Source organism: Anser cygnoides, chromosome 6 (genome assembly GCF_040182565.1).
Source record: "Anser cygnoides isolate HZ-2024a breed goose chromosome 6, Taihu_goose_T2T_genome, whole genome shotgun sequence".
NCBI classification, from domain to species: Eukaryota; Metazoa; Chordata; class Aves; order Anseriformes; family Anatidae; genus Anser; species Anser cygnoides.
The window spans coordinates 23,327,949-23,343,134 of record NC_089878.1 but is presented as its reverse complement, the minus strand read 5'-3'; the positions used below and the strand labels follow the sequence as shown (position 1 = coordinate 23,343,134).

Genomic DNA, 15,186 nt, shown 5'->3' with positions numbered 1-15,186 from the left:
TAAATAAAGTCTATGAAAGCTGTGAGTGTATTTTCTCCCAACTGCTTCCTTTTGTGTGGTAAAATCATTTGAAATTAAAAGTTTAATTTTCTTTCAAGTACTCTTTTTCACATTAGAAATTTTCTGCTGGCATTAAAAAACAAAAAAAAAAATCCAAACTTCTGATACCCCTTGGGAACACATCAGCCTACCTCATATTCAGGAACACAAGAATAAAGACTCATTCACTTAGTCAGCTTCAGTCATAAGGAAAAGAACTGGAAGCACCTCATTTAACTTCCCCTATTTTTTATACCATCATGCTTGTTGTAAGTAATGCTCTGCTGTGCCCCTTCTCTTACCCCAAGTAGTCAGCTGGTATAATGGAAGGGGAAGCTGAAATACATTTGTGGAAAGTGGTGTTTCAACTTAGCTCAGAGCAAGGAGAAAAGTAAGAAAAGAAAGCTGTACATCTGGGTTGATACATCTCCCACAGGACTAAAGAAATGCCTCCAGGATTACTGTCTGTTAAGGAAACTCCTAGGTCACAGTCTAGTTTCACACCATCAAAGAGGCATGGTATTTTGGATAAAGAACAATCATTTTTACTTAGACACGTCCTCCACTGTGAAATTCTAACTGTGCAAATTCAGTAGCAACAGCAATACAAATACCTTCTGTGGGTCTCATTCTACAAAATGCTCTGTTCTAATTCTGCTGCCTACTATAACCAGGTCTAGAAACATAGACTGCAGTTACCATAATTCAAGTTTAAAGCACGGTAAGCAGAGCTTAGTACTTGAAAATAAAGGGACTCCAATTTATAAACACAGTAGAAAAAAAGGCAACATGAGGTGTATACCAACCTCACCTCATAATTTCCACAAACACAACCTAAGGTAAAAATAAACAATTTCATTTACCATTTGTGCTGCATTCACTCTGATGTATATGCCTCCTCCAAACACACACCCAGAGCACACAGCTGTGTCATGGGCATGCTCACTAGCTCTTATGACCTCCAGTACCTCAGATCCTGGGGCTCATCAGTAGCAGCTGATGGGTCACTCCACACTTTTCAGGAGGCAAAGGGTACAGGGGCTGCTCAAAGCCCCCCTTGGACAGGGCCAATGAAAGAGGGGCCCCCAGGAGATACTGCGGTAGGCTCTCACCTTTGTTCAAGCTTCATCTGCAGCAGGCTCTGTCAGCAATGCTCTTTGGTAGGGCTGCACTGGGCAGCACATAAATGGAGCTGGGAGGAAAGAAGGAGAGAAGTGTGAACCACATGTGGCTTCTGCTCTCCTTCCCCTCAGATAAGGGTCACACTCCATCTCCTGGGGATGGGACTGAGCCCTCAGGGCTGCTCCTACCCCTCCCTGCTGTTGGGAGGGACTGCAGCTCACCCTTCAGCTTCTCTCATGCCCCTGACCTGTAACCAGTTCTTGTCACCTCCTGCTTGCTCTCATAGGGTCATTACAACCTAATACATTGCACGTATCCACACATGAGAATGTTCTGGAAAGTCTCACAGGGCCTCCAGCGTTGGCTTTAGCCAGCCTCAGGGCCTGCAGCTGGACACCAGTTACCTTCATTCCCCACAGCTTCTCTGTGCCACTATTAGGGCTCACTTCCCTCAGGAAAGCAAAAAGCCAGGGCCATATTTCTGCTCCAGCTACTCCCTTAACGGGAAATAAAGTCATTTCTTTTCTTTTGGTGTGGGAGGGGAGCCCAGACCTGTCTCCTCCACAGCTGGCCTGTTGGCCATTTCTCCCTCAGCTGGACTCTGGGAGGTCCCACCTGCCTCCTATCCTAGGTCTGCCCGATTGCTGCCCTGGGCACAGCTGAAAGGCAGCAGCCTCTTACCACCTAACTGCCAGGCTCAGCCCCTCTCAGACAAACTTTGCCTCACGGGCCTGCAGCCTGCTCCCAAGGCAGCAGCCCTGTGCCTTTGGCCTCACCTTAACATGCCTGAGTGGTTCCCATGGAAACTCTGGGCTCACACGAGTGCCTAAATCAAGCATATGCTTAAATGTTGAGGAAGCTGCAGCTTCACATTGAAACCACAGTTTAATTTTTTACCATAAAGTTTAGGGGAATAATCTGTGTTATTAGTGTTCATCATAAAATTCTGTTTTGAAAATGCGGCTCACTAGTGGATAGTTTTCCCAAATTGCTTAAAAGATTAATAAAATAATCATCTTGGGGGGGGGGGGGGGGGTGGAACACAAACTATCCCTGTAAGGAAATCATTTTATTGCCTATACATGTGAATGAGCTGGTTTAATACTCAGGTTCACTGCCTCCTCTGCATTTAATCTCTTTCCTTTTATGTCCTGCTCTGATTTTTTAAAAGACTTTCAGGCTTTTTTAAAATTAATTATACAAATCATTAGTATTAAAAAGGTAATATAATGGTTTCAAGAACAAGCTTCACAGACTATCTGCATATTTAATCATCTCTGCTAATAAATTTTTAATCACTCATTGAGTTCAGGTTCTTGTCTTGAAGCTTAACTTGATAACAAACCTAGCAACTGGTAGAACTAATTGGTACAGAGCAAGTGAATAATTTATAAGAGGAAAAAGCACTGGGTGTCCTAGAGGTGTGCAGAGACCACAAGTCACAGATATTTCTGGGAGGTAGCAGGAAAACAGTGGCTGACGACAGGAATTTTGTGATACGCTGCTGACATCCAGAGGCCAATAGTCAATACTGTTCACGTATGTGAACCGGGCTGTAAAGCATGCTGTAAAGTCAGATTCATTAAGTTTTAAATATTCATGCATTTCATTAAAGTTAACATTAATTGCACTACCATACACATTGATTATGCATAGACCATAAGTGTTTAACCTCTGAAAGCTTGCAAGTATGTTCAAGTAATGGGGTACGTCCCATATTCAAGGATTTCAGTGAAATCTATGGCTACAAAGTTGAAATTAAAAATTAAATGTATTGCACTACTAAAGAATAGTAGTTCCAAATATCTAAACAGTAATAATTATTTTACTAACCAAATAAAAATTGATGTAAACTACAGGTTGATTTGTATTATAGGTTTATAGGTTGCTTTCTAAAATAAAGTGATAAAGGTAGCAGAAACTATATGAGACTTACAAACAAATGCTAGACTGATTTGCAAGCTACATATATTAAACAGTTAAAACTTTAATTGGAAATGGTGGCTGAGTGGCTTTAATTTAGATGAAGATGACTACCTTCTAACAATATAGCACACACAAAAAAAAAAAAAAAAAGCGCTATTCCCTTATTCCCTTAAAATAAGCTGGTTTGTATCTTAAATTCCCCAAGTCTATTTACGCTACAGAGTAATTCTACCCCCAGGGTAGCACAAAATGCTACAACTGTGTAACCAGGATGTAACAGACAATATTTGACAGAAATGCAATTATTGAAAGACCCCACTTCTAGTTAGTTACATATGTAATCCTCTTTTATTTCATGGGTTAAAGCTCTCTCAAAACATTTAGTTTGATGAAGACTTGCTACATGTCAAAAAATTCATTAAGTGGCTTAATAAGATTGTTATGTAAAAACATTCAGAAGTCAAAAAACGTCATTTAACGCTGCCCATGCAACCTTAATTCTGGCCGTATATGTATATGTATAATGAAACACCAATGAATTAACTTTTAATCTCCTTTGAGCCAAAAAGATTTTAAGATTGGAAACTAAGGCACAAAGGGCATGGCCAACAAATACAATGCCAAACTTCAGAGTAATCTCTAAACTAGCTCACATCTTGAAGAGCGTACCCCAGCAGGGCTAATTACCCCAGATAAAATGATGTGCTTGCAGTTACACTGCTTCTGGTATCTCTGCATGGCAAGCTTATCTCTTCCTGGTACTGCACTACACAGATATACTCACAGAAGTCTAAAATTTTAAATCGGAAGAAAATATGGAGTGTTTTTCAAAGAGGGTGCTTCAAACTTGGTTGCTTTGACATTGATTTTCCCCCAATTAGTTTAAGGCTGTAGATTCTGACCTTCCCAAAGGTAAAAATATATCTCCTTCTTAAGTATTAAAATAAACCTCTCCAAACAGTACCAACTGCAATTAAAAAATGAAAAAAAAAAAAAAAAAAAAAGTTCTTAAATCCTCTATGAGGTAGATATAAAATTGTCTATATTTTGTCGAGAAGCAACTGTTAAGAGACAGATAGACCAGTCTGCCCAAAATAGTACTGATTTTCTCCCTGAGCTGTTAACAACTCCTGATTCGCCAATTTTCTTTGTGAAGGTGAGCACCAAAGTGTAGTATTCCTAATTAGAAGCCACAGTAACATACTAAAATTCTGATTAAACAGCATTCATTTCTTACACCCTTAAAGAACTTCATGGTCAAACATATCTTGTGTGATATAATAAAAAACCTTGCCATTTTTCTGACAAGAAAATACTAGTTGCTAGCAAGGATCTTTTAAGTCATATATCAACCACCTGTACCATTTAGCATGTTCTAAAGTAGTCTGAAATATCAAAGAGTTTTTTGGGGTGTGGTGTTTTGTTTTGTTTGCTTGTTTGAAATTAAGACTATTTCTTCCATATTTCTTCTGTAATACTGAAATGAAGAAGTAGCCTGTTAAGTGATTTACACACCAGCCAAAATTATATTAGTTTTACTGTTTTGTTTTTCTAGGGCATAGTCATAAACAACCAAACAGTTCAGGAAAAGTATGCAGATTAAAAAAAAAAAATGAAAAAGGTTTTGTATTCTCAGCAAGATTTCAGTTTAGATTTTAATTAAAAGAGCTGTCAAAATGCAGGAGGCACCACTTTACAGAGCAAGAGTACTTTAAATACTAGCCAGTTAAAAACCCTTTCAAATGTCCAAAACCCATGCTCATTAAGCAATACTTCATTATACGTGTTGTTCTTTTGTTTTGGGGTGGGGTTTTTTGTTCATTTGTTTGTTTTTGTGTGTTGTTTTTTTCTATTTTACTTATGAAAACTGAAAAACCAGGTGATGATTCTTGATGGCTGATGTCCTTCCAGTACATGACATAATCCTCACGTTTACCTTTCCAAAGGTGAAAAGGTACTCACTGAGTGGTTAGCATTGCTACCAATGATAGTGGCAAATACATAAATACAAATAAAAATGATGGCAAAGCTTTCACATGTCCAAGTAGGCTAGAGTATACAACCCGATTCATTTCTCGGAAGATGATCTAAAAAACAGGGTTGCAGAGGAGAAAATTCCTCCTTACTCTATGCCAATCTCTGAAATAATACAAGACCTCAGAAGTAATCCCATTGCTAAACTAAATCGGAAGAGGCTTTAATTAAAACTACATTTTTGTAATTACAATTTGAAATTATATTCAAGGTTTAAGAGTTAAATTTATTAGACTGTGAAGAGTTTTACAAGGCATTTCTAATGTAATGAGCTCAGACACCACATATGTTGCATCTTTGGTACACGTTATGAAGAGTTGCTTTTTTAATGAGCTTTAAAAACTGTATTTGCATACCAGAGGAAAAGGTCAGTGATGTGTGGATCAAGTCAGTAAATTAAGTATCACAGCATTACGTTATTATGATTGCCTTCCACAGGCGCACAATAACTAAACCATAGGCTGTAGTTACCATACTATTCTAATGCACCCATCTACACAACCTTGTCGGCATACATGCACTTGAGATGCTGTGTCTTGGGTCCATCTTACAACATCCTTCACCCAGGCCTCCTTTGCCTTCTTCCTCCACCAGTTCCAAGAGCAGAACAGCTGGTGTGTCTGATAATCAGAGAATCAAAGCAAGCAAAGGACAGAGGGGCCATATTTAGCATGATGGACTGTCTCTAACCACTACCTTCCACTACAGCCTTTACCTTAGGGCCAGATCCTGAACCCTCATAACAAGATCAAACAAAGAGAAACAGCATCAGGACAGGGAAAAAACTTTCAATCCAAGCCCCATTTCACTTAAGACTTTGTACAAGAATGCAGCAGTATCATCCCTCTTTCAAAATAGGTACCAGAAGTATTTTTAATGCCACAGTCCAAAATTTCACTCAGTCTACCTTAATAGCTCTTTATAGTTGGAGTGTTAGATATTTTGTAATCCCTACAGACTGGTTAATTGGTAGCTATTCTGAAATGTGTCACTGTGATAAATAATAAAATAAGCCAAGAACCAACTGCAGATACACTCTATCCAGTTTTTCAGCAAAGAGTAAAGTTCATTGGATTCACCTTTATTTGTTCATTTTAAGGGCCATTGAAGTTGACTCCCTTCTCAGCTCTGAAACAATCCACAGCACTTAACAGGTCTGTGTGTGGGCATGTGTTAGAGACTGTAGGTGTATGCTATAGGTGCATATACGTAGGTGTACTATTTTATGCATATTTATACATATCACTCTACATGTCACTGCCAAGTGACACCCCACAGCTCTGTGTAAAGGTGTCAATCTAGTCATTAGATTAGAAAAAAAATCTTTTAAAATATTACAGCAGAAATTGCACAACCCAATACAGAGGATCAGTTACAAGTAGCTTTAATAGTTTTTCACCTTTTGTATGATTATCCTCAAAGTAGCATTCAAAAATATAGTGCAAAATATTTATTCATTTTATTTACAAATAAAATGTGCAGTTCATCCTCTCCTTACCACAGTAAATGTTATTCTTCCACATGATGAACAGAAATTATGAGAAACATTTGAAAGACAAAGTTCATTTAAACCCAAGAACAATCAGTTATATTTTTGTAGAAGTTGCACAATATTTTTTTTTTTAATTGTTTTCAGTTGGGAAAAAAAGAACAAGAGTCCAAGACAACACTGAAAAATTACATATGAAATAATGTTTTTAAAAACCATAAAGTTATTTTGCTTTGACAATCACAATGCAAAATTCTTACCTATATAGATTTTTTTTTTTTTTAATTTGGTAGCTAAAACTTAGAATCTTTACAATGTAATGCTTTTTCACTTCTTACTATAGAAATTGCCTTGAGGGGAAAAACTATTCTAGTATCTTCCTCTGCCTTTGATGAAACAACAGATGCTTTGGTTAAAGAGCAATTCGTGCGCAATAGTGTTTTAACTTGCAAGGCAGTACTCCTTTATTAAGTTGGTAGAATTCCACTAGCTGGATGAGATCAGTAAATCTGGTTTGACCATCATCAAGGGTATAAAATAGCTTCCCATCATCTTCCAACTGTAAAAATGGAAAAACAAAACAACATCAAATCCTCTTTTTGATATGGTATTTCTTCATGATTAGAATACTTGTTTGAGAAGTCTTCATGGAGAACAAGGTATTCATAATCATATGACTATGGAGAGAAGGAAAAATAAGTTGATCAAATACAAAAAGATCAAAAATAAAGAAAAAAAATCATGTATTTTTTACCTTTCCCTCTAAGATGCCTAAAAGGAAATAACAGCTGAGTAAATAACAGAATACTCCTCCTTTATTTTATGCCTTTGCTCTGGAATGATAGCTAGAGTTAATATAAATATGGAGTTTTTACAAACTGTCAACAAACAAGCTGCAACTTACTCTTAGGTTTCACCTTTTGCTCAATTCACTATTCTGTATAACTTCTACATTTTGTATCACTTATTTTGTAAGGTGCAATGTGGCTACATGCTAGTGCATTGGTGTACTGGATGAAACTGTCTATCACAAAAGTAACATGCTTGATGTAGTAATATGTTGTCTAGGAGAAGGAACTGCTGCTACTCCAAATGCACGTGCTAGAATAGATACAGGAGAAAAAGAAGAAACGGAAAAATATACCTTGAAAAACAACCTGTTCTAGGTTACTGAACATTAGCTCTTGCACAATCTGTATTGCATTGCTGACTACATACTTTCTCAATGTTTCCTCTTCTGTTGATATATCTAATATCAAGAAGCTTCAGCGCAAGAGTGACTATTCAGTATTAATATAAATAGGTAAGAGGGTAAAAAAATGTTTTTTTAAAAGAAGAGGGGAAAAAAAAAAGATATTTTACAAGACTGAAAGAGTAGTGAACAGAACACCCTGAAATTGTGCTAGCACAGAGCAATAGATGCTGTGCTAGGAAAAGATGCAACTATCCTGCTTAGTACAGGGAATGGAGAAGATGTAATTATCTCTTACCTGCAATTAAGATTTCTCATCTGAAGCAGCTGTTGAACTGCTTATGATTCCTGATTATTCTACTGCTTTCTACCATGTCTGGAAGTTGTTTGTAATTTCTTTTTTCTCAGACTTTGGTCAATCCAAGTCAAACATTGCTAGTTAAGGAGTTATCAATGTGTGCATGTGTAAGCTCCTGTGTTCCATCAGAAAAACAAAAAATGGATTAGCATCCACTGAACTTTGTTTATGCATGCAATTTTCCTGCCAACACAATGAAGACAAGAAAGAGTCAGACTTCTGTTGACTAGGACTTCATTTTTAGGCTTTATCCCCACTCCAAGTCATCCCCAAACCTTGAAGTGAATACCAGACAGATTGCTAATTCTCTGAAGAAAGTAAACAGTGTTTTGCAAAGTAAAAGCTCCTGCTAAAGTTATGTTGCCCAGGAACCTAACATCTTCTGCAAGCTAGGAAGGCTGCAATGAGAGAGCATTTATGAGAAAAAGACAGTCCCAGAAACAGCTGTATATGAATTATTCTTCATTCACATGGACTACAGAACAGCTAATTTCAGGACAGACTACAGTGAAATTGACTTCTATCAGCTTAGTGTACTAAAATTGAAGAATAAAATTAAGGTATCAAGTTTTCTAATTTTCACAGTATGGGATCTCAAATGTTTCCTAAAGATTTTCTTTCCAACTTTTTAAACTCAATTCCCTGCTACCTACCTCCAATACTTGTTGCACGTTACCAACGTTAACACAATACGTGCATTAATGTAGGGGAAACCTGAACTAGCAGGGTGTACACCCTGTTGGGGACACTTTCAACTTGAAGTAAGCTAAATGTAAGGAGGAAAAAAAAATCACTGAGAGACTGCATTATTTTTTTTTTACTTGTTAAAAAAAATTCCAGAGTGCTATTTCTTTATTAACATTGAGGGGGAATGTTTATCTCCCCTTCCCCATGGAGGGAAAAAGGCAAGAGTTTGGAGGAACAGTAAGATCTAAAGTTCCAGAAGGTAACCTTGATCTCCAACTAATATGCTACAAACTTACTGCAGTAGCACAAAAAAAAAAAAAAAAAAGTCTTGGTTCTTAGAATTCTTCATTCAGAAGATCATCAGCAACTGGAAGCATAACTTTTTTCTCCTCAAAAATATTTTTCTGAACTCCTTAAAGAGTATTGTTCTAGTAAAAACCAAGCAAGCAGTAAGTCAGCATACTGGACATGGCATGAGAGGGACTGAAGGCAACTGGAAGTTACTTTACAAAAAGGAATTGAAACGCGCATATATGTGGGGAACTAACAGTTTCCATACTCACATCCTCTCTCTCTGGATTAAGTTGTACTCGTTGCAGATTCCCAGCCTCCACCCCCCTGCCCCGGTAACTAGCATGGGATAAATTGCTTTACAAAAACAATCAAATTTTCCTTCAAATAAGACAATTTTTGCACTGAAGTGATACAGGTCTTTCAGACATCAGCACTGAGATATGATCTGTAGACAGTCTGTCAAAACAGATTCCCCGTTTCTGCACAGGTCCTACATCAGGAGAGCAAAGTTTTAGCAGTCACATGTATAATTAATTCCTGCAATGCACTGCTTGCATCTGCAAAAGAACACTAGAACTGACCAGATTTTTTTTTTTTTTTTTTTTAAGTGAAGAGGAGAATCATACAGGTCCATAGCAAACTGAAGACAAGTGCAGCTTCCTGCCACATCTACTCTTAAAGAAAAAAGGGTCTGTTTCCTGATAAGAAAAAGTGGTCTCTTGAATTTGAGACTTAAATGACATCCCAATGAAGCAGAGTCATACAGTATTTGTACAGAGTTCAGAAAGGTTTCTAAACCATACAACAGCTATCCTAAAGTAAATACAAGAAGCAACCATAGTCAATAGAAACACAAAGATCTTAAACCTGGGATTCTGATCACTGAATATATGCTGAAGCTCACAAAGGAACCAGGGCATAGCTGTCACTTTTGGATGAAGGGCTTCTGCAATGCTTGTAATTAATGAAGAAAAAATCCTGGATAATTCTTTTCCCTGACATTGATTCCCTCCTTTTCACATTCCAAATAATGCAATAATTTTTCAGTCTTATTCTACAGGAAAGTTTTGTTTTTGTTTTGTTTGTTTGTTTGTTTTAAAGCCCTAGATAAGGCATAAAGAAATTCTGTGAATCGACTATACACATTTCTCCTGAGAAACAGCAGAATCTCCCAGATACTTAAATAGGAATAAACAGCGGTTCAAGTATTATTTGGCTTGGAAGAAAGGTTCTTGTCAAGACAGAAGAAAAAGCTACAGGTATTCTCTATTCTCAAGCATCTGTGGCTAAGATAGATAATGCTAAACTGTTTCTCACCTCAACGGAAGCAATCTGTAAAGAAAACTGTATAAACCTCCTCTGGAGGGAGTGGAAAGGATTGGGAAAGCCTGCCATTCTGACTGTAGAATTGGATGATATCGTCAAGGAAAACTGATGAAAATATGACTTCAATTTAGGAAATTTCAGCTTACCTGTAAGTAACTGGACTAAGTAAGCATATCAGTTTTTTGTTACAATTGTCCCCCTGAAGAAGGCATGGACGTGAATATACCACAATAGCATAAATCACGAAAAGAGGCAAACAAAAGTGTTTGGCCCAAAATAAAAGTGAAAAACTTTTAAATAGATGATTCAGTGATACACATATACACAGGCAGTCCACCTAAACTGATGACTAAAAAGACGATATAATCTTCATTAAAATATAATTTTCATGCCATCATGGTTGCTTCTATTCCAGTTCCAACAGATTTGTGCATTTTTTCAAGGCAATTTTTAGGTAAACCAAAACATAGGATTACGTAGCACTAGTCAAGCTTTGTAACAAATGAAACAGCAAAGCTCGAAAATGTTCAACTCTAGAATATTTACGATTCATAGCAATACAGGTATTATGTTTATTATCATCTGTATAGCAGGGAAAAAAGAACAGCTACAAACTACAACAATTATTTGACTGTATTGGCTTACAACAGTATATTGAAAATTTTACTTACGGGTACAATTTGAAAATGCTTTATTTTTAATCCATGACTCAATGACAATACAAATGTTTTGGGGTTACTTTGGCTATCACGTACCAAGAATACCCTAAAAGAGATTGAAAATTTTCACATTAAGGTCACTCTGGAAAGCTTTGGAAATACACAGTTAAAATTGTTGTACATTTAAAACAGTAAGTATTGTGAGAAGCAGAGATAATCTTAATTACAAAAATTATGCTTTTAATCATTATTTCTTTGAAAATGTGTCACTTGAAATACTTTTCTTAAATTCTTCTTCACCTTGTCTATTATGTGAAAAATATGCATTTTCAGAATGAATGACACTGTAGGCGTTAGTTTTTACACTGCATAGAATTACAATACATCTCTTCAGACAGAAAAGCACTCTCAAAGTTTGTGCTTTAAAGAGAATTTTTCCTCGGACTCTGACAGTCACCTAAATCACAAGTTTTATAGGGAAAACTTGGAAGGATGTTCAACAGGAAGTTTACAGAAAAGGTAATGCAAGACACACCAGAATAATTTTCACATCTGGCCCATATTCATAAACGTACACTCACATCTGCACACTGATAAAATTCCCATGGAGACAGAACTACAGTCTATACATTACAGCATAGTTATTGACAACACTGTCAATGGCCAGCACCGTCACTGCAAGTAGTTCACCGATTCCAACCAGATTATAGACATAGTTTTGCCATAATCCTGGTACGATAATCTGATGCAGATGAAGAATGAATACCATTTCACTGAATCACTGAGTTTGGACTATGGGCAGAGAAGAACAGCTTGGAGGACAAAGGGAAGTACCTGATTCACAGCTTTGTAGTGGAGAGACTGAACTGTTTGTACTATGCAGGTCTGGAACAGGTATGGTTAACAAACGTATCACAAAAGGGAAATGGAGGGACAGTCATTGGCAAGAATTCTCCTCTTTCAAGAGGAAAAACAAATGGGAAAAGTAGACTTGCAGGTGTCAACCAAGTGAGTGCTAGCCTCCTTTTTTGTACAACCATCTACCAGGAATGAGAGCACAACTACTACATGAAAATCAAGGATTCGGGGGGGGGGGGGGGGGGGGGGGGGGGGAATGGAAAAAAAAAAAAAAGACAAAGTCTTTCAGTGAATTTTCACAAACTAATAACACAGATCCAAAGTACTGGGTATTAATTTCATCCTCAAAATTTTAAGAGTTTTATTTTTACAACAGAAGTAAGAAAATACCTGGAATTAAGAAATTTGGAGTCCATAATCATTAATATTTCTATCAAAAAAAATCAGATTAATTCAGAGTTCTGATACTAATTCAGTTTTAAAAGATGGATAATTGTCAGCCCTGCATATGGCTAGGAAAATAAGGACAAATAGTTCTCAATACACTCAGGCTCTCCTAATAAGCTCTCTCTCTCCACCTAGTGGCCTCTCACCCCTTTCCAGGACTCGAATTAATTTTGTCAGTCGTCATCCCTTGCATAAACTTAAATCTTTTTTAAGTTTGTCATTAAGACCTGGTCTTTTTTTTTTTAATTCAGAAAAAAAAAAAAAGACATTATAGAATTTGACACTTTTCCAATATACAAAATGAGTTCTCTAAACCCAAATACGGTGATCCACATTAAGCAATACACAAAGTAATGACATAGCATAGGAAAGAAAATGAGAAAATGTATGTGGATTACGATTTATGTTCCCATTTATCATTTCCTTTGAAGCCTACTTTCCTACTTTTTTGTTGTTTGTTTGGACAGGAGAGATGAGCAACATTTCTTCTCCTTCACATAAAATCTTTCCTAACTCTATCCTAACAGAACTACTTTAGCTGTTGAAGAACCTTTTAAAACATCATTTTATTATGAAGAAAGGACTGTACTTCATAGAATCTTAGGAATATTGGTTGGAAGAGAGCTTTTTAGACATGCTGGATGATTCAAAAAAACTGTTCTTTCATAAACGTATAAGGAATTCTCTGAATGACCAATTGTATTTTGTCATGAGCCTTTTGGTAACGCTATTATCCCATTCATCTATTGAGTATCAATTAGTTTCCAGTCCTGTCAACCACTTATCACTGAAAAGTCTTCAAACATAAGAGGGTGAAGTATGAAATCTGCAATGTTGCTACACAAATGCCTTTAAGCTTGTTTCTTCTACATCTGAACAGTAGATCTAAAAACATTATTCCTTCATAGCATGCCCTGAAAGATTGTTGTTGTCTGTAATTCTGTCATTAAGTTATTCTACTACTAGGAATTCTGCAGATTCTTTATTCCTTTATATAAGTCCCTTCACCTTCCATAAGCCATCATGAACAGTGCATTTGTTGGTACATATGGTATTACAGAGGCCCTACCACCTGCTGTCATATATACAAGAGATTGCCCTGCTTGGGATCATTTCTCTATCTTTGAAACACCTTAAAAAGCTCAACTTGGATTTTTTTTCCCCAGCAGAAACTAAAATCTTATTACTCCCATGAAAAACTTCTGTATTTCTGATGCTAATTCATTCTTTCAGTCCTTCCTTTTCTTTTAAAGAGCAAAGCATTTGTCACAAGCTGTAATGTATTTATGTCTTCATTGTATCTCAGGAGTATGCCAACATATGATTGCTCATACCACCATGTTCTAATCAATTCTAGACAGTCCACTCAAGAGTATCATCCTCACCAAGATCACAATGTGTATCTGTGAATATATCCAAGAATATACCACAAACAACACTGTATTAAGCAAGTATTCTTAATACCTAGCATTATACTCACTTTCTCATCTCAAATGCTATTGCTGCTTATTCCCCAGGTCTACTTGGCTTCATTTAACAGTATCTGCGTAGCCACTGACATACACTGAAAGATTCATCAAGTCCTAGACTGACATACTGCTCAGACATACATGTAGATCATCCCCATGTCCCATTTCTCTTTTGGAACAAATGCAAAAATGAATGCAGAGTGCAGAAGTATTTTCAGGGTGATTACCCAGGCTTAAAAACGAGACCCCTGAAATTTAAAAAAAAAAAAAAAGTCCAAATATCCATCCTTGCTGAGTATGGTTATCTTTGTCTTCCCTTCCTTCCCATCTCTTTTTTTTTTTTTTTTTTCCTCTAGAACCCTTTCCACAGATGTAGAAAACAGCATCAAAGTACACTTAATCTAAAACTGAAGGAATTTAACTAGTTACCTGGCTACAGGTACCTAACTGGAAAGAGACTGAGAGAAATGCACAAGTTTCATGGAATAAGTCACTGAATAAAAAAGGCCCACGTGTACATTTAATACAGCAGTAGGGATAAAAATATAGAAATGAAAAATAGGATTTGAACATGAAATACATACCTGGTCATTTTTCTTTGAATTAATATTTAAATGACAGAAAAATAAACATGAATAGTCTTACCCTAGTATTTATTGTTTACCATTAAGGGATCGTAGGATTTTTACCCATTTCACAAGTAAAAGCATTTTTTTTCAATGGTTATCCCTGCATAGTTCATGTTGGAATAAGTTTAGGCAATGTTTTTATGGTTTCCTTCATTCTTTCATCACTAATAAGAGACACAAAAAACACTGGTGCCAAAATTGAGAGTTCACAGAGAATACTGTGCAAATACAGAGCTCAAGTGCTTGGCTCTGAGCGGACGCAAGTAATCTGTCAGTGACAGAATCAAAGTGTTAGATCACCATTTTATTGCTTCCAAAAGACATAAAATAGAAACCAACTGATCCCCAGATAGCCCTATATAAAAGACATTTTATTTCTATTAGATAAGTGCAAAATCTTTCTTCCTCTGTCTCCCCCCACAATAAAAAGTACATGAAAATAGCAGTTGTTGACTAGAAATGTGTCTCTGAAGAGTTATGTAAAGAATTAGCTTACCCATCTACAAGTCCATGCTGCAAAATAAGCCTCTGAGCTTCATCTCTAGAGATTTTATGATGAAACCAAGACTGAGATCTGTGTATAGCTGTAGAAATAAATATCTTTAAAAAACACATTGCCTTTATTGAAACAACCAACTATTGCATTTCTCTGTAATG

The 15,186-nt window shown here is 36.6% G+C and overlaps 1 protein-coding gene and 1 long non-coding RNA gene across 23 annotated transcripts in view; both read right to left on the bottom strand.

Moving 5' to 3' along the window:
* Nucleotides 1-2,177, bottom strand: part of LOC106029942 (uncharacterized) — a 165,209-nt gene extending 163,032 nt beyond the window's left edge. For 4 of the 7 annotated variants that reach the window (XR_010832463.1, XR_010832465.1, XR_010832462.1 and 1 more), the window contains exons 1-2: nt 1,383-1,553; nt 1,152-1,231 (exon numbers count right to left, since the gene is read on the bottom strand). This is a non-coding gene — a long non-coding RNA (uncharacterized lncRNA). The other 3 variants (XR_010832460.1, XR_010832464.1, XR_010832461.1) reach the window with 3 other exon arrangements.
* A 4,312-nt stretch (nt 2,178-6,489) lies between these two features.
* Nucleotides 6,490-15,186, bottom strand: part of GRB14 (growth factor receptor bound protein 14) — a 66,272-nt gene continuing 57,575 nt past the window's right edge. For 6 of the 16 annotated variants that reach the window (XM_066999762.1, XM_066999753.1, XM_066999756.1 and 3 more), the window contains 3 exons: nt 15,026-15,113; nt 11,139-11,232; nt 6,490-7,169 (listed from right to left, as the gene is read on the bottom strand). In XM_066999762.1, the coding sequence (XP_066855863.1) occupies nt 7,023-7,169; nt 11,139-11,232; nt 15,026-15,113 (329 nt within the window). In that variant the 3' untranslated portion in view covers nt 6,490-7,022. The other 10 variants (XR_010832450.1, XR_010832449.1, XM_066999754.1 and 7 more) reach the window with 10 other exon arrangements.